This window comes from Drosophila navojoa, chromosome 3 (genome assembly GCF_054131105.1).
Source record: "Drosophila navojoa isolate 15081-1374.11 chromosome 3, UAZ_NAV_1.0, whole genome shotgun sequence".
Lineage (NCBI taxonomy): Eukaryota > Metazoa > Arthropoda > Insecta > Diptera > Drosophilidae > Drosophila > Drosophila navojoa.
In genome coordinates, this window is record NC_142891.1 from 8,423,909 (window position 1) to 8,444,165 (window position 20,257).

Sequence of the window (20,257 nt, forward strand, 5' to 3'; positions counted from 1 at the left end):
ATTGAAATAAATTTTATTTGTTTGTTTTTGTCTTAAAATCCCTTCAAATCATATTATTTTTTGTTTTTTATTTTATTTATTTTTTTTATTTTGTTATTGATTTTTTTTTAGAAATAGAATGTTGAATTGATTCCTTTTTCATTTTAAATAAATTAAAAAATATATTAAAAAAAAAAAAAAATGAATATTTTTTTTTGATATGTGGGAGTTGATGAAAGTCTAAGTGCCAGTTAATCCATTCTATAGATCGATATAAATATTAAGTTATATAAGGAAACGAAAACTCACTTGGAGTTCTTGGCAACGCTTTGGCAAACTCATTAAAAAAGAAAGGTGTTAATGGCAGTCTTCAAATTTCAGGTATTCCAGTGAGTTTCCTGGTGGCATGAACCTTGATGTAAAGTGAAGCGGCGTTGCATGGCTAACTGCTAAAGTGCTTGTTATAAATAAGGAGTTGGCAACATGTGCATTTGACTGATTACTAATTAACGCTCATTCATTTGCCTTTGTTTGGCTTGAAGCCTCTTGTTGTTGGCTGTTCAAGCAGCAGCAGCAGCAGCAGGAACAGCAGCAGCAAGAAGAAGAGGTGTAGCACCTGTCTTTCATGCTGGCAAGTCGCATTTTTCTTATGAAGAATTTCGCCTTTGTTTAGCGCTGGCATTTAATTTATTTTTGGCCCTGGCCAAGAAAGCACAGCCGACCGAGAACCCAAGCGACATCGTTCGCTCACATGAGCAATTTTTGAGCCAAAATCCTAGCATTCTACCTATAAATACTCGGCATGCATACAATGGCCTATGCCATCTGTACACGTGGCAACCAAACAGCAACAGCAACAACAACAACAACAACAATAGGCTCGTAGTAAGCTCACACTTAACGAAATACAACAAAGAAAACGCAAACACAATTATTACAAAAGCAAATTTTCTACACAAATCAAAACTTTTTTGGAGGAGGAGAATGAATGACAATTTTACTAAATATAGTTCAGAATTGAATAAAAATCAAAGCTCCTTGAATAGAAATTCTATTTAATTCTTGTGTAAATGAAATTCCAGCTAAATTTTGTTTTTTTTTTTTTTTAAATACTTGATCACATTGCAGCTGATTTATTTGGGAATAACAGTCTTACACGTGTTTTCGCTCAGTGTAGAGCCGCCATACGTGCAGACGCATTGGCCGCATGCTTCGAGCGCTCGAGCAAATGACATTTAGCATGTGCCTGCTCTTTGGAGCGGCTCTCCCGTTTGCCAATCTACGTGACTATGGCATAGGTCGTCTTACCAAATTGGATTTCACGCAGCAGCAGGAGCAGCAGGAGCCGCTACGACATGGACCCGCCTCCGACCATAATTAATATGCACGATATGTGGCGTTAAGTTGTGTGAAAATTACTTGTGCGTTGACGTGACGAGCCGCAGTAGTCTTGGGCAAAAACCAACGGGGGAAAAGCATTTGCCACGCCCACCCACTTAAGCATCCTCAACGTGTTTCTCTTCAGCGCCTGCCATCCATAATTGTTATTCGATTACGAATTTGATGTAAGTATTCACTAATTAGTTGTTGATGATCAGCCGGCATTCGAGACGGACAAATTAATCAGTTTGATATTATAGGAGCATTATGAATTAGGCTAATCAATTGTTTATCGTATTCATTGAATTCAATTGAAGAAGAAGAGAACACAGCTATGGGCAAATAAATCTGTATGATAAATAATCTGATGTGCGAAGTTCGGGAGAAGAGATTCAACTATTTTGCATTCCCCAAATATTTCCTAATCTAACTAAACAGGCTGCACTAGATCATTGACCTAATTAAGTAGCGCTACCATTTGGTCTATATACCAGATTCGTAGAGCTTCTTCCATTAAAAGAAAAAATACATTTGCATTCCACGAAGAATGACAAACGGCCCGCACGCTTCACATAAATATTTATGCTAGCGTCTTAGTTATAGCAAATAAATAGAGTGCGATATAGAGAGAGAGAGAGAATTAAGGCAATTGCTGGGAATAAACAACTAATAAATGATCTCTTAATAGATTGCAACAGATAAAAACTGTGCGACTAGCGAATGCTCTTTTTAAAAAATATGTAGAAGTGAACAGAAATCTACATGGATTACATGCAATGAAATTTGGAAAAAATATAATATAATATAATATATGAATATAATAATGTATTTTATTTTTTAATCAACTTTTTTTTCAATTATCATATAAAGCTTATTCTACAAATTATTTTTATAAAGACACATTATTATAAATATTAATTTCTATTCAACGAAAACTTCATTTCTTATTCGAGAGGAATTTCTATATGTCTTTTAAATACAGAGGTTAGATCAGAGATCTCTACTCACTCTGTCCCGAACTCCGCCGCTCTCTCTTTGTCACTCTCTCTCCCTCTCGCACTCTACTTTCTTTCGCCCTCTATATACCTCATTGCATTCAGTGGCCCATTTACACGGTATCTCTGGGAGCGCAACAAAGGAATTTTTATGTTCTCCATAAAGTTCACCTCTTTTTTTGTTTATGTGATTGAAAACAGTTTTTCAATTTATAAATAGCCAATTGAATATTGAAGAAAATCAACGCTGCACGTCCGTATTCAGTGCGCATTTGGGTATAGAACGAAACAGTTCGTTCGCTGGTTAATTGTGATATTTCTTGTGTGGGCGTGGCAATGTTAGTGATGAGCAACTGCCACAAGCTGCCGCTGCTGCTGCTCCTGCTGCTGCAATCTCTGGGCTGGCTGCAAGGTATTCCAGTATCTCTCTCACTCTCTCTTCTTCCCTCTCTCTATCTCTCTGCTGTTTTAATTGTATTACCTGTTGTCAGCTCGTCGTGGCTTCGGTGCCGGCGAACAGGACTGGGACTATGTGGAGGTGCGAGAGGGCGCGCACCTCTTCTACTGGCTGCACTACACCACAGCGAATGTGAGCTCGTATACGGAGCGTCCGCTGGTCATTTGGCTGCAGGGCGGTCCCGGTGTCGCCTCGACGGGCTGCGGCTGCTTTGAGCAGCTGGGCCCCATCGACATCGAGGGCAAGCCGCGTGCCAGCAACTGGGTGCAGCATTTCAATGTGCTGTTCATCGACAGCCCAGTGGGCACCGGCTACAGCTACGTGGAGCCGCACGGTCACTACGCCAAGCACAATAATCAAATAGCCCAGGATCTCGTGAAACTGATGCGTGCCTTCCTGCACAGTCATCCAGAGTTTCAGCGCATGCCGTTGCACATTTTCTCCGAGAGCTACGGCGGCAAAATGGCGCCAGAATTCGCGCTCGAGCTGCAGCTGGCCAAGCAGCGCAACATTCTCGAGTGCCAGCTGCAATCGGTTGTCGTTGGCAATCCGTGGACCTCGCCCCTGGACAGCACCCTCTCCTATGCGCCCTACCTGCTGCAGCTGGGCATCGTGGACCACGAGGGCTACAGCAGCATCGCCCACGTGGCGGCCAAGGTGGCCAGGCTGGTCTACGACGGCAAGTGGCTGCAGGCCATGGACCAGAGCATCCAGGAAGTGATCGAGAAGTACACCGGAGGGGTGTTCCTCTACAACACCCAGCATCGTGTTCATATCAACGATGTCTACCGCTACGGCGAGGATCCCAAGCTGAGGCAATTTATGATCAACAATGTCACACAGGCGCTGAATCTGACCCACATGTCCGAGTGGATGTCTCAAAACGCAACGGTCTTCATCAAACTGGGCCACGACATCTTTAAGCCTGCGGTGAATATAGGTAATGAGTGGATCGCGAAAGGTGATCCATGAATGTGAAGATCATATAAGAGAGTTGAGAAATAACTAGGCGAGAAAGTGTGTGATCATAAGAGTTGATATATAACTAGATACTGGGTCACGCCATTTTTAAGGTAGTGGGACATATGATTGGTTTGGATGACAGTATAGTATATGTATGTGAATGAACAGATAAGAGATAGGAGCTAATATTATTATGGGAATTTTTATAGGCTCTTAAAGACGCTTTTATATTCACACCTTCAGAATTTGTCATATGCCAGCATCATGTATCGGCTGCTTATAACTAATTAACAGATTTAAACCATTTTCAACACATAAAATGTGAGCAGGTTCCATCAAACTTTCCTGCTCTATTAGAATCAGCAGCTAAAGTCTGCTGATTCGTCTGTGAATTTTTCTTACCCACACTTACTCTTACTCTTACTAAACTGTAACATTAGTAAAAAAAAAAATCATCAATATAAAGCTCATAATCACTTCCCTATTTAAGTTTTAAAACCCAATAGATTGTCTCTTGTAAACGATGTATATTGATTACTTATATACTTATTTATTAGCTAGTTAGATATACAATTGCCCATTCTCCATAACGAATCGGTAGCACATATTGAATCAGGATAAAAGTTACTTGAACTTAAATTCAGCTTCTGCAAATGAATAAACATTTAATTCATTCAAAGAAGTAAACTAACTCTGTTCGAATTAGAGAAGAAAAGAGATTTAATATTTAACGAAATTCAATGAGAGCAACCAGAAAATATGTTGTAAGCAAAGAGTTCCCTCTTTTTGAATAATTTAATATACATATATATATAGCATAGCATTTCTATATCAATCACCTCAACTTCTTGAGCTAATCCCAATATTTCTTTCACAGTTACGCGACTGCTGAATGAGACGCCGGTGCGCGTGGGCGTCTACTCGGGCATGCTGGATCTGCTGTGCGCGACACCTGGCACCGTCAATTGGATCAATCGCATGAGATGGCATCGCAAGGATTTGTACGTAAGCGCCACACGTCGCCCCATGCGCATCGATGGCATGCTTGAGGGCTATGAGAAGCAGGGCGGGGGCTTCAGCATGTTCTGGGTGTATCGCGCCGGCCATCTGGTGCAGCAGGACAATCCGGCTGCTATGTCGTATATACTGCGTGAATTTACGGGCTTTGGGTGAGATTTCACTCTTCCATATGCCTGGCTAATAAAGTACGATAAGAGAAAAGAATATATGTTTGCACTGAATTAATAGTTTATATTGGACCAAAACTATTTGCTGTACTTCAGAATGAAGACTCACCGCTTGATTATTCTCCATTGAAACTAATTGAAGCTTGAACAGTTTGTAGTTTCTACTTCAAGTTCCCATGGCCAGACGCATATTCAAAAAGGTCCTTAGAAGTTCTGTCTAGACCAGGCAATCTTTTAACAATTTACTCGAAATTAACACGAATTCAGGTTGAGTGGCTGAGTGGTGCCCGTTTACAATGCGGTCGACCTCAGAGCCCACAGACAGACGTTGGCCAATACCCCCTGACGACTTGCTTTCCACATGGCATGCCTATTGCTGTAACGTTTTACAGGTGCACCGCATCAATTTATTTTCCACACAAAAGCCTATTAAAACTCGCACACACACACACATTCACACGCACGCACACTTGGGTCCTATCGTTGGGCCTTGAGTTGGGGGCGGGCGGGTTTTGGGGCAGAGCAGCTCTTTGGGGCTGACTAAATGTTTGCCAAATGGAAACACTTAACCTTTTTTTCAGCTTCTTCATCTCTTTTTTTATGCTTTTGCTTTTCTTCTCTGAGAAAAATGAGCAAAAGTTGTGGTTGAGTTGAAAAGCTGCTGCCACTGCCGTTGCCACTGCTGCTGCTGCTGCTGCGTTGTGTCTCGAGCCGCAGCAAAACAAATTAATTAAAAACTTAAAAGTTTCTCTGCGTAAGATGAGTGCGAATTGCTGGGGAGAAGAGTGGCACGGGTAGAGAGAGAGAGAGGGACTAAGGACGAAATAGCTGAATCAGAATTATTTGCCAGAATGAATCGTTTGGGTTCATCATGAATTGAATTGATATTCTATAAATTATGCGCATGAGACGTAAAAGCCAGCAAAAGTTTATCGATTTTAAGCGGAATGGAATATTGCTGAATAAAAAAGTTTTAGTTTTAGGTTTTTTTTTTAATTATTTATATCATTTATTCTGTGGTATTTCTGTGGGTTGTGAATGGGCTCGGGCAGAATTCTTAGATTATGATAGTTTATTCCATTTGGTATTTTGTTAATTTATTGCTAGACATATCAGTTGTTTTTTTTTTTTTATCATTCATATTTTTTTGAAAATATTTTAATGTTAAAAAATATATATTTATATTTTTAATAATTTATTATTATATTTAGTTACAATGTATTAGTTTTTTATATTATTATTTTTTTAACTTTAATAATTTTGATTAATTAATTTTTAATATATCTACTTTTTAATATTAATAACTGTAATTATTTAATTATTAATCATTACTGTATTGTATGAGAGTTTATTGGTTATATTTTGCTTCTTTGCTTCATACTTTTAGGCACAAGAATTAACTTAGACTCTGTTTATGATGTAGAAGAATATATTTTACATACTTTTGCACCCAGGCATTTGCATAATTGCTTATACTTTTTACTTCAGTTTTAAACGATGTTATTTTTTTATTGTTTTTTTTTGTGTATAGTTCTTTTGCTCTCATTTGTTCGAGTTGCCCGCACACACACGCACGCACACACACACTTCTCCGCACAGCAAGTCTGAAAAAGCAATTAACAAATGTTTTTCATGCAAGTCAAAAACAAGAAGCCAAACTGATTTCTCTGGCTTCGCTGGTTTTCCTCTTTCCAAGTTTGGCTGCGCCACGCATTTGGATGTTTTTGACAACGCGAAGGAGTTGGCAGTGCAGTTTTAATGAGGGCGCCACCTGGCGGTGGTTAGTGGCGGCAGTAGCGGTGACGCCTGTTGACAGTGCCTGCTGCCAAGCAACCGCAACAGACCGTAAAGGAGAATCAATTTGCCAACAGACATACACAGATAGGGTAGGGTGGGAGAGGGGGAAGACGGAGAGAGAGAGCTGGGAAAAACCGAAATTGTCAGTTGAATGCGTTTTCGATTGTCCATTAGCAGCATCCAAGTACAGATTCAGCTGCAACTGATGCTGCTCCTGCTCCTACTCCTGCTCCTGCTCCTGCTGCGCCCCCTTCTGTCATAGTTCTAGTTGCAGCTGCAGCTGCAGCTTTCTGAGTATCATGCTTTGCCAGTGCCACGCACGCTCTTTGGCTGGCGCTTTTTGCCACTGCCTCGTGCCAAAAGTCATTTTCGAGCAATTGGCTGGGTTCGCTGACTGCCAAAGCAAGGCGCCAAGAGATAAAGTGGGGTCAGAGAGTAAGAGTGAGAGTCAGAGAGATGGAGCAAGTGAGAGAGAGAGACGCGGCTGTGCATTCATATGCGCAATAAATTTGCAACAGTGCAATGGGCAGCGACCACGCCTCTTTCGCAGATGCTTAGCAAGACGAAGTCCACACACACACACACACACACAAACATTTCTGATTCACATTCAGATCGGCAGCGATGCAGTCGAGTGTGAAATTGCAAACAGCAACAACAAAGGCAGCTCGCTGAAAAGTATGCAACGACACAGTGACAGCGCCCACACCAGCCAGCCAGAAAGGCCAAACAGCACGGGCCACACAAATTGGGCTGAATAGAGGAGAAATGTTGAGAAATTAGAATTTGCTATAGTTACTTGAAATAAAAGGCGGTATTCAAATCAATAAAATATTGTAATTACTGTTATGCCAGCTACAGCTGGATAAAAAGATTTATATTTGCGAGAAGAAATTATATTAATTTTTGATCATTTGTATTAATTATTGGTAACTTTTAGTAGATATATATTTTCACATATTCACCCAAATTCATAGTAATTTTGGATATTTTTTAAATATGTACGATCAAAAATAAGAAATATTTTAAAAATATTTGTTGTAGTGGTGGCGTCGCCGATAAGTAAAAAGACCGGATTGTAATTTCCTCGTCTTTATTTCTTAGAGTAAAGCTGTGTTGCTCGTATAGCATTAGTAAAGATATACATGTCGTCAATACCAGGAGAGGCAAGTGACCGTCGAGGGGGGACGAGGTACTACCGCGGGGCGCCGAGTACAGCGAACCAGTAGGAGAACTGGGTTATGTTATTAACAGAGTGCTGTTAATAACATAACGTGTGTTGCGGGAGGAGCAATTCTTGTTAATGGGATCTGGCATTAACATACTCCCCCCCCTTGCAAGGATTGCAAATTAAGACGTCGCGTTCGAAGCTGGAGATCTCTTGGTGTGCGGATCAAGGCCGTCCTGGAGATGCAGGAGCGTGTGGTGATTCTGGCCACACGTTTTGCAACGTCCCTTGTTGCGGCAGGATTGCCCGGAGTGCTCGTGAGCCAAGCAGTTCGTGCAGTACTTATGTATAAGTACCGCACGCATCCGTTTTTCCTCTGAAAGGCCCAGAAAACGCTGGCAGTTTCGGAGACCATGGGCTCCTGGGCATACGCGGCACTGGAATGAATTGGTACCACGTGGCTTGCTGCTTTCTAATGACGGCGTCTTTATCTGGAAGAACGAATGAGTTGGAGGTTGAATTGCTTGTTCGTTAGAACATAACATGGAGGTTAGTTCGACAGCACAAGGAGGACGAGGATCGAGTTGGAATGATGGGCCTGAATGAAGGATATCATTCAGGCTCTCATTGAAACCGACCCTCACTTTTGTTGTGGTGTTGTCGGGAACTCGGGATGGAAGAGTTGCCGGAATCTCAAGTTTTGTCTCACCCGGAACGGAGACTTGAGTTGTGAACGAGGAGACCATTTCCGGTGAAGTTCGTGAAAGTGGACCAGTCAGCACCCAACCGAAAACAGTCTCTAGACCTAGAAGAGGTCCACAGATATTCGGATGGTAACCTCCCTGAATAATAGTCGGAAGGATATCCGCACCTAGAAGGACATCAATTTCTGAACTCTTGTAGAACTCGGGATCAGCTAGCTGAATATTCGGCAGCTGGTTCAATAAGAGTTGCGGAATTGGAGATGAAGGGAGTTTACCGGCAAGTTTTGGAAGGACGAGAGCAGAAGCTTCGATTCGTAGTCTCGGCTTCGAAGGAGAACCAATGTCAAAGCTGCATAGCTTTTGTGCATGAGCTGTAACTGCTTGATTCAAGCTGGAAACTTGAGTCTGCATGGATTTGAAGGGCAACTTGATTTTGCGGAATAGTCGCTCAGAAATGAAAGTTGCTTCGGATCCTGAGTCGACTAAAGCACGGGCAGGATAGATTGCTCCGGAATGGCATATGTTGATCACCGCCGTGCCGAGGAGGACACCTCGCGTGTTGGCAGCCAGATACGTTTGGACGTTGGACATAACTTGCGTACGAATTGGGGCTATAGCTGTTGCGGATGCAGCAGCAGACCGAGTAGTATTGTCCCTATGGAGTAGGGTGTTATGTCGACCATTACACTTGAAACAGTTGTGCGTACTGGTACACCCTCGTAACTGGTGACCCTTAGCGAAGCAGTTCAGGCAAAGGTTCTTTGCTTTGATGTATGCCTCTCGTTCATGGATAGACAGCTGGAGAAACCGATGGCAAAATCGAATTGGATGGTTCTGTTCTGAGCACAGATCGCACAGACTCACTTGCGTTGTGAAAGAGTTGACTAGTTTGGGAGGGGCAGAGCTCGCGCATCTCGGAACTGAGATTGGAGCTGTTGGTGCAGAACGATCACCTTCCATAGCCTCGAGAGCAAGAGCACGCTCGCTAAGAAAGTGACTAACGTCCTGCCAGGCTGGAATTTCTGTTTTTTGTGTCAGTGAATGCTCCCAGAGAGATCGAGTGTGATCTGGCAATTTGGATGTGCACACGAACACAAGGATACAGTCCCAATTCTCCGTAGAGATTTGAGCATGCTCGATTGCAGTGACGCATCTATGAATGGTGCCATGCAACTCTCTGAGAGCCGAGCCTGATTCCTTGGTGACTTTGGAGAGGTTGAGCAGGATTTTCAGCTGGCTGTTGACTAACAGCCGCTTATTCTCGAACCGATCACACAAGGAGCCCCAAGCCGATGCAAAGCCGTCGTTTGTGAGAGGATACTCTGCGACTAAGGCATTTGCATCGCCTGCTGTCTTTGAATTGAGGTGGAATAACTTTTCCACCGGAGTCAAGCGCGGGTTTTGGATATAAATGGCAGTAAAAAGGTCGCGGAATGTTGGCCAGCGCAAGTAGTCGCCGTGGAACACTTCCGTATCAACAGGTGGAAGGCGACAGCCTCCAGACGAGGCGAAAGTAGCGGACATAGGAGCGGGCGGTGTACTCGATGCGGAAAGTGCGTCGATTTGCACCCCCAGGTGCGTCGTACACCGCTCATACACAGTGTAGCAGTTGTCGAATTTGGCCTCCATGGCTTCAACTTCGCCACTGCTCGCCCCTTGGTTCAACGCTCTGGCACAGACCTTATATTGCTGCTCAGCATCATCCCATAAGGCCCTGACCCGCTCTCGGCGGATCTCGAAGGCCCGGAGTAGAGCCGCCTGGGTGGCATTAGAGTCCCCGGGACCGTCAATGCGGGCTTCGAACTTAATAAGCCTATCCGCAGCCGCGATGAACTCGGACAGAGACATATTTAATGGATTTGCGGGCTTCGGACTGGACCGGGTTACGACCGGACTGCGCTTGAAAGTGCCGGTGGTCTGGGGTTTCCCGGACGGAATGGGAGATGCGGAGGCACTGCGTTGAATCAAACGCGAAGCGGGTACCTTAAGTTGCGGTCGACCCGAACGATCAGACATGGAAGCTAACTAGAAATTAGCTGGCGGAAATTTCGGATACAGAGGTAGAAAATCACTCAAAGAACAGAGTAATGCAGTTGACAAAAACAAGGAAGTTGTCAACTGAATTTTGTAGAACAAATTGAAAAAGAAAATGTCTTGTTAAGCAAATAAACGAAAAATGGAAAAATTTAATAAATTAATTAATTAGGATTAATTAGGATAAATTAAACAATTAAATTAATTTATTAAGCTGGGGAAATTTCCTTTTAACAATAGAAGAAAAAAAAACAAGACTAAAAGTCTATTTTCTATTTATTTTGCAATAGTTTTTAAATTACGATGAATTCTGATCGTGCAAAACTATCGTCACGAAATTGTGGCGGCCGGCGATAATTATCGGAAAAGTTATTGATACTAGTTACGATCTCAGCTGTTTGGACACAAAGCAAAACGACCAATTTAGCAATTTAAGTTTATTATTTAAATGTGCCGTGTGTATGTATGTGGAACTTTTTATTGTGAATTTATATGTTAATTGTGTTGCTGGGCTGTTTAGAAATACGCGAGTGGAAATCAAATAAATCCAAATCTGCTCGTATGTGCATACATGTATTTATGTAAATATGTATGAGCGTATGTTCGTAAAAACAGAAGATAGCGGACACACAATTAGCAAATATATAAATAAAACAAGTAGAAGTAATTATGCTTGGTGGATAAGTTATCTTAAATTGCAAAATAAAACTATTAAAAACAACAAAGGATATTGGTTTTTTATTTAATAGTTCGAGTGAGGAGTATGTATGTATGTATGTACGTACATATTTATGTACATATGTCTCTCTGCAGCCGGCGACTAGTATATGAGTGTATGCGGATGTGCAGCAGAATATTGCAAATAAATTTATTAAACAATTAACAAAGGATATTGTTCTCTCGTTTTAATAAATATTTATCGGAATATACATAAGTTATGGAGAAATATATGTGTATGAATGATGTGGCGATATGTAGGACGGAGTGTCGGACTAAATAGGATTAGTACATATGCTTGAGTATGGATTGTAACACAGCTTCAGACATGTCTATATATGCATATAAGGATATATATACATATGTATAGGCATGCAGTAAATATAATGTAAATTAGTACATATATAAATATATATACAAGGAAATATAGCGGCGGACAAGTGCCAGTGTATGTATGTATATACTGTATATATATATATGTACTACTTTACGCAAAGATGGGGTACTTATCTCGACGGCCGATGGAATGCTGATGTGTATGTGGAGGTGGATGAGATCCGGCTCGAAGGACCAAATGTTGTAGTGGTGGCGTCGCCGATAAGTAAAAAGACCGGATTGTAATTTCCTCGTCTTTATTTCTTAGAGTAAAGCTGTGTTGCTCGTATAGCATTAGTAAAGATATACATGTCGTCAATACCAGGAGAGGCAAGTGACCGTCGAGGGGGGACGAGGTACTACCGCGGGGCGCCGAGTACAGCGAACCAGTAGGAGAACTGGGTTATGTTATTAACAGAGTGCTGTTAATAACATAACGTGTGTTGCGGGAGGAGCAATTCTTGTTAATGGGATCTGGCATTAACAATATTAATTACTATTTTATTTTTAAATTATTAATACTCACAGAAAGCTCTACATTTTTTAATTTAAGCTCATAGGTTATTAAATAAAATAATAAAAAAGAATAACAAACATAAAAATACATTTTTAATTTAAATTATTATTATTTAAAAGTTTTTGAACCACACCCATTAAATGCTAACACCAACTGAAGATCATAATTACTATTGAAACTGAAGTTAATTATATGCAAAATAAATTTTTTTTTGTAATATATACAAATCAAAATAAATGAAATACAGCTTAATCTAAAATATTCAATGCTATAAATAAGAAAACAATTTTAATAATTATTATATTATTCTGGCATACCCAAATAGTTGCACAGCATTGTATCGGCAATGCGTTGTTAAGTGGGGTGCTGCCAAATGGTTTTCATGCGCTTTTTGCAGTGCTGCCAACCCATTTGAGGCTGTTTTTTGCTTGCTCCACATTGCCGCAGTGTTTGGCCCTTGTCTTGTTGTTTTTGTCACCTAAATTACAAGTTTTTCATTTGTGGCTTTTCCAGTTGACGCCATAATATTTTACACTTTGTCGACGGAGACGACCTGGCAAACCACAAAAACGTCAGAGAGAAAAAAAATAAACGCTAAACTGCTTTACAATCGTAATTTGCAAATAATGGGCAAATGGTTTGAATGGCTAGAGAAATATTTGTGTAAGTTTTTCACAACTGCAATTGGAAAATCGTTGCTTACTCTGGTATATTTATTAAACTGAGATAGTCTACTTTAATTAATTTAGTTTTGTATTAAACGCCCACTGAGAATGGAAAGACCGTGCTCAAGCAACTATGCCTGGTTTGAGAGGATGAAATAAAACGAGCGAGCGACCGTCTCATGTCTGAAATTCATTATTTATTTTATTACTATATGTAAGGTAAGTGCGCCGACTCTTTCTCTCTCTCTCTCTCTCTTCCTCTATCATTTACCTCTCCTCCATACAATGCAGTAATTGAAATGCCTTCACAGTCTGCTACTTTTTTTCCCAGAAACATTCTCTTGCGTTGGTATTAAAATTTCTGGAATTCTTCCACAGTCTGAGTTTTCTCTTAATCTGGCTTGCTTTCAAACACCTACATCATAACTATGATAGCCTTTCACGCTATTTTCTAAATAGAGCTCCATCGCTCTAAAAAATACTTACATTTTTCCCATTGTACATAAAAAAAAACAAAGCAGATTAGTTTTTTTTTTTTTTTTGGCTGCCATTTATTCACGATTTCAACTAAAAATCAACTCACATTTCATTTAACAATGGCTAAATACTTAGATAGGTTTTACAGTTTTATAAACTAACAGTATTTTTTAAATACTAGCAAACATATATATATTTATATTTGTATATATAAGACGCCTAGAAACCACAACGTTAAAACACGCAGAAAGGAAACAGAAAATTAAATAAAAATCAAAACATAAAGACTTTTTTCGTTTAGAAAATGTTTCGCTTAAATTTGTAGATATTTCTTTTCATGTCGTATGATTTATATACACTTGACTTAGGTTTAGGTGAGACAATTGAAACATTGAATTTATACAGCATATGTTTTTTCACTTTTTTTTAGTTTTTGTATGTGTACTATACTAGTTATAATGTTTGATTTATGACAGTTGAGGGCGCGAGCAGGAAGATATCCCTATCTCTCTCCCTCCCTCCATCATTCTCTGTCTATGACGCACAACGGGCATTCGCTAAATGTTAAAATGAAGTGACAAATGTGACTAGTTGATTAGCTATGTATTTATATATAGAAATCATTCGTGAAGATTCTTGAGAGCGGATGTCTATTGAATAAATCTTTGGTAAAGTTATTTAAAGAAATTTAAATTTGAATAATCGTTTTTATTGACTTAACTAAAACAAGCAAATATTCAGTTTCTTTGCTAGAGAAATAATGTTTTACGTTTTCACTTATAATTAACAGATCTCAAATGTTTGCATTCTAAAACAATCAATAAATTAAAATAGTATATAATAACACAGTTTTCATAAGCTAAACATTAAATGAGATAAGAAATCTCTAAGCTTTTTTATCCACTCAACAGAGTCTTCACTTCATTTATATGTGTTCCTGATGATTTCTATAAATGCAATGAGAGCTTTGTTTAACTAATATTTGTGGCCAGTTTTAGTTGGCTGCAGAGCACTCGCTGCCCAGCTGTATTGAAGTCTCCGTTTCGCCGCGCAGCTGTAACTGATCCTGGCCAGCTCATCACCGTAGCAGCTTCATCCTTGCCCGTTCCGCCTGAGAGTGGCTGCAGCTGTGTGGAATTCTCGTTCTGCTCAGCTGAGCGGCAGTCCAGGCCAAGTGCAATAGACCCATTAACAGAAATCGAGTTAGCTGCTGTTGCCAATCGAGCTCACTGGGCCTGGGGGCAGCATCTGTTTGGGTAATCGCATGTGTATCAAGGTAGAATGAAAGAAGGAAGAGAGACAGAGGGAGAGAGCGAAACATATTGAAAGCGGCTTAAGTTTGGGTTACACTGATTCCATTTTGTGTGTGGATGTGTGTAGATGTGTGTGTGTGTGTGTGTGTGTGTGTGTGTTTGTGTGTATTTGTGTGTGGTACGGGTCGAAGCTGTGGCACCCGCTGGTGAAATTAATCTTTGAATTAATTGCTTGTAGCTTAGCGCAGAGCATTAATAAATCGTGGCGCAGCACAAAGCAAACAACAACTGGAGCAACGGCTAATAAGGTGAGCTGCCCTCACAGTGTCCTGCAGCCTTCGTCCTTTTTCCACTAACTTTGATTTAATGCGCCACCGTTTATCATTCTAATGGCGTGCGTGTAATGTATCCCAATCCCCAGCGGTCTCCTTCGCATTTGTTTTAGTTGCAAAACAATCAGGCTAAGATTTGTATACCTAGTCCAGCCATTTCTCTACGTGCACGATGCGCATTTGTATCTCTGTTTGTTTGTGTGTGTGTGTGTGTGTGTGTGGGTTGACCATTGCTTATCTGTTGCCTAGGCTTTTGGGCTAATTTTTAAACAAACGTTCAGCACTTTTGCTACGTTGCGCCCAACTAATGTGCGGCCCTTAATCAAATGAGTTATTGATTACGCACATTGGCCAAAATGTGAAGGGGGCGAAAAAGGTCAGCCGAAGGGTTCTTAACGCGCTTAAGTTCTGCTGAAATTGTTTAACACAATGTTGGCTAACTGCTGAGGTCTCGACTTGGATTTCCTGATAATATAATCAAGATAGGCATAGATTGTGGTCGCTACATGAAAACTCTAATTAAATTTAACTTTTACTTTAAGAGTTTGTATAGAAGAGGTTAGAGGGAAAATTGTGCAATTTTTACTTTACTCGCTACTTTAAGGTAAGGCCAGAATATCACAATTTTTAGAGTTTGTATATTTATGAATATGATGTGAATTATGATATATGGGTTTCATATGCATTTGAATTGGATGTGTAGCAAAATGAATTATTTGATCTACTCACTTTTGTGTATCAAGTAGAGCTCATTGTGTTCATCCACATCGCCTGGTTGATCAAAGGGATACATATTCATATCCGGTGAGCGGCCAGAGGCCAATATACGTGGCCGATCCTCCTCGATGAGTTTCTCGCTCTCCTGCGCATAGATATCGTGAATGCGAGCGGAGCACTTCAGCTGTAAATATAAATGAATAGAATAGAAATTAGCATAAGTTCCAATGTGATTTGGCTGAGCTGCTCAAACCCTACCTTTAGGCGTCCTTTTATGAAATGATGCGTAGTCACAACAAAGTTGAGTTCCAGAACAGAGGATTCCAAGTGCTCAGCCAGGTGTCTTTGTATGTCATAAGTGCGCAAATAGTTGGGTGGGACCTGAAGTAAGAGGAAAAGGTAATTAATATTATTATTATATTTACTTTTAGTAATTAGTAGTAATTATTTTATACCTGTATATCGTTGATCCACCAGGTCAGATTGGCCGCTGGCTTCGAGTAGTCCGACGAGCAATTGCCATTGATGATATCGCCCAGGCGGTAACGCGAGTGTATGCCCGTTATAATGGGCCGCTGGGCGGGTAGCTCTGCACATATGGCGAGTGCCTCGAATCAATAACTTTGAAGTGATTAGTCAAGCCGGCGACGCACTTACCCACAACTTCCATATCGGCAGCCACAATGGACGTATCGAATGTGGGCGCATCGGCGGACACTTCACAGGCAAATTTACCGGATATAGAGGTGGGCACATTTCGCAACAGCACATGGCTGGCATTCGACTGTGTGGTCTGTGGAAGGGATAGTTGTGGCATTTCAATTAAGCTGTTGGAATTGATAAACGCTGGTGTTGAATGGCTATGAAATATGCGTAATTGAAAATGAATGCAGAGAGCAAATAACAATTTTGATTCATATATATAAAACCCGACTGAGCAATCGATAAATTACTGGACGATTCGGCAAGTTGAATGGCTCTTTAAAAAAACTCGTTGCGGGCTCAAAAAGTTGTTCTTACGAAATAATTTTTTTATTTTTTTGTTATAAGTGTGAATCAATTTTGTTATAATTTATTTATTATTATTATTTATATTTATTATTTTTTTGTTTTTAACTTTTAACTAAATAATATAGCTCTTTTATTTTATTATTATTTTTTGTTTTTTAGACTTTTAACTGAATAAAAAACTCTTGTATTTAGCGAAAAGACTACTTAATGTTGCCATTGCAATCGTGAGACTAAATGTTCTAAAATATGCTTTATTTTAATTTAATTTTGTATATACAAGGCTAATCAACATTGCTATAATCTTAACATATTTTGCTATAAATTTTTATAGCATACTCTTGGGGATAGAATAAAATTTTTCCTTTAACTGCTCAAAGACTAAATGTACACCGCATATAAAATCATTTAAAGTTTTACATAAAATAAGAAATAAAAAAATTAGTAAACGAAAAAAGTCTAGAAATGTATTTAAATAAAACAACAATCAATTTAATAATATTTATTTTCCAATTTCTATAGAATATATTTTAATATATTTATTCGTATAGCTTCAATAAACATAATTAATTAAATTAATTTTCATTTATATATTTATATATGCATAATAAACTCCAAAAGTAATAAAAATGAGGAATCATTGTAAAATTCCCCTTAAATAAATATCAAAGCTCAGCTCACATTGAGCAAATGAAAATGCGAAGTGCATCAGATCTTTGACCCGTTCGATGAATATAATCTTAATTGTGGAGTTAACTTTTCAATAATTACCATTTGCGTAATTTCGCAGTTGTTACACAACAAACTGAGCCACTGTACTCGCACAGGATTATTATACATTAATAAAAAACTGCATACATATAGATATTTCAGCAAATATATGCATGTATATACATACATATACATACATAGTATGAGTGCTGAATGCACGTGTGCTTGTAAAAGATATTTTCTGCTGTGCCGCAAACATGTTGAATGCAACAGCTTGAACAGAATTTTGCGGCAGTTCGCTTTTAATTTTCACAATGTCAGCAAAAGTCAACAATAAAATGCACAGGATGAAATGCCAGGACATGGAGGACATGTATGTGCGTATGTGTGTGTGTAACAACTGCAACGACTGCAGCAGCAGCAAGTGAAAAGTCAAAAATGTTAATTAAAACTTTTTAACATGCATAAAACAAACATCGATCCACACACACACACATACACAAACATAAGGGCACTCACACACACACACACACACACACACACACACACACACACATTTACGTACATCCACATATTGGAACTGTTTACAGTGCTGCTTGCGTTCATTGTTGCTGCTGTTGTTGTCGTTAATACAACCACAGCGAACAGCAGCAGCAGCAGCAGCAACAACAACAACCAGAACAACCGCATATGGCAGCCTCTGTTAGTTAACGAATATTAAATGCCCTTATAGAAAACATTTCTTCATTAATAAGCAAGGCTTGTGAAAATGTTTAGCTTTTAATTTAATATATTTTCTGTAAGCTAGAAAAAGATTTTATGACAAAAATGAGAAAATTCGCAGTAGATAAATTCAGGTTTGACTGGGTACATTTTTTTTTTTTTTATTATTTTATTGTATTTATTATTATTATTATTATTTTTATTTTTATTTTTTATATAATTTAGATTTGATTAACATTTTAAGATTTAAACCTTAACCATATATTTTTAATCAATTCGAATGCTAACGTTGCGAAAAATAAAATAGCACCACTTGCAAAAGCAAAGCCTAAGAAGTTCTCCACCATATATTTTATTTTTTGTTATAAGAGGAGAAACCAATCAATTATTGCAACAAATAAAAATTATCATAAAAATATTTAACGTTTTTGTATATTTTCAAACATTTTTAAACAAGTCGAAAAAATGCAAATGGTGCTATTTTATCTTTTGCAGCTGTATATTAGCCCTTCTAATTGCGTTTTTATGTTAAATGGACTGAAACAAAATTTGCATGTATGTTTCACATGCTATATAATGTTTTAATAAATATTTTAGTTGAAATCTTTGCAAAGACATCAGAGCAATTTAAGACTACTCATTGTGCAAAAATATATAAAATAGAATGTCTTTCAAACAATAGATTCATAGATCAAAAATGTATTTTACTTTTACTTTTTATTTAAGAATTACGTAAAGCTTTACACTCTGCATGTATACCACATCTTCATCTATCATCTTCACCTGGTTACATCGTGCGCGATAAACCAGAGAAACTCTCAGCTAGTGTGCAAGTATAACATTTTGCAGTTATTTACAGCAATTTACGTTGGCAGCTCTTCAGCATCAGCATCAGCATCAGCCTCAGCATCAGCTTTTTCTCTTTCGTTTGTAGTCAGAATCAAGGAACGTCATGATGAGGACTTTGGGGTACTACGAGACACAGTTGAGACTCACCACGACATCAATTTCGTTGGTTTTCGTGAATATCTTCCAGGCAGGTTTCTCCTTGGGCGTATAGCGATAGAACTCCCTGCGGCCCCTATACCATTTAACCGCATAGAGCGTGTCGTTCTCAATGTCATAATTGCAGATTAAGAGCGCATTATCGCCGCGCTTAACGGCCGACGGAATGTGAACGTTAACATTGCGCAGCCCAACAGCCAGGTCTGAAAAGAGACAAAAAACGAAAGAGACGATAAATGGATGGCAGTAAAACAGATACAGACAGACAGAGACAGAGAGAGAGATGGAGCAAGTGTGTTCTGGAAGTCGAGCAACCCGTAAGCATTGTCACAAGGGCTTAAATATGACAAGTTATTGTAGCTTAATTATGATACCAGACGGCTTACATTGGATTTTTGCACGGAAGAACTTTGAGGAGAGCAGCATGGAAAACGCTCCGTAAATATATAAATGTATACATACATAAATACATGTACATGTAAATCTACATATATGTATGTATGTGTGGGCAGAGGCTTACGATAATCTAACAAAGTAGCCTAATTAGAATCTAAATGCGATTAAAAGTGAGCAATAATACGCTTTTCGAATATGTTAATTTTATAAATACATAATTAACTGATTTGAGCTCCACTACGAAATGGCAAATGTTGAGTAATTATTATGTATATGTAAATTGATGATAATAAATAAAATCAGTTTACTTAGGGAAACTTAATTATTGAGAGTAATAAATGTGAGTGTGTAGCAACTTTTTTTTTACCATCCTTAGATTAACCTACTCTGACTACTTTAGGAATTTTATTATACTGAGATAATATATAGAATCATTATTTATTTATAAGATACCTAAAATTTTCAAGAATAGATAAAAGTTGTTACTTAATTTTTTTAGCTAAATAATTCTTAGAGGAATGCTTATCAATAGATTTCATACAATAAATTTTAAAAAGAAAAAAAATATTTAAATGTATATATTTACTCATCAGTCAGAGCTTTATCGTAGATTATTATTACATTATTATGTATATTATTATGTATATTATTATTTATATTATTATGTATATTATTATTTATATTATTATGTATATTA

General features: G+C 38.7%; 2 protein-coding genes across 3 annotated transcripts in view; one reads left to right on the forward strand and one right to left on the reverse strand.

The window, feature by feature from the left end:
• Positions 1–2,606: 2,606 nt before the first annotated feature.
• On the forward strand, positions 2,607–4,998 carry LOC108657881 (retinoid-inducible serine carboxypeptidase). Its single transcript, XM_089258198.1, has 3 exons — positions 2,607–2,766; positions 2,846–3,751; positions 4,652–4,998. The coding sequence occupies exons 1-3, from the start codon at positions 2,691–2,693 to the stop codon at positions 4,945–4,947; spliced, it is 1,278 nt and encodes a 425-aa protein (XP_089114324.1). The 5' UTR covers positions 2,607–2,690; the 3' UTR covers positions 4,948–4,998.
• Positions 4,999–13,760: 8,762 nt separating this feature from the next.
• The window catches only part of beat-Ib (beaten path Ib), an 86,837-nt gene continuing 80,340 nt past the window's right edge, over positions 13,761–20,257 (reverse strand). For both annotated transcript variants that reach the window (XM_089257527.1, XM_030387277.2), the window contains exons 3-8: positions 19,156–19,367; positions 16,375–16,510; positions 16,173–16,306; positions 15,976–16,098; positions 15,730–15,901; positions 13,761–14,663 (exon numbers count right to left, since the gene is read on the reverse strand). In XM_089257527.1, coding sequence (XP_089113653.1) covers positions 14,494–14,663; positions 15,730–15,901; positions 15,976–16,098; positions 16,173–16,306; positions 16,375–16,510; positions 19,156–19,367 — 947 coding nt within the window. In that variant the 3' untranslated portion in view covers positions 13,761–14,493. The remainder of the gene's footprint in view (positions 14,664–15,729; positions 15,902–15,975; positions 16,099–16,172; positions 16,307–16,374; positions 16,511–19,155; positions 19,368–20,257) is intronic.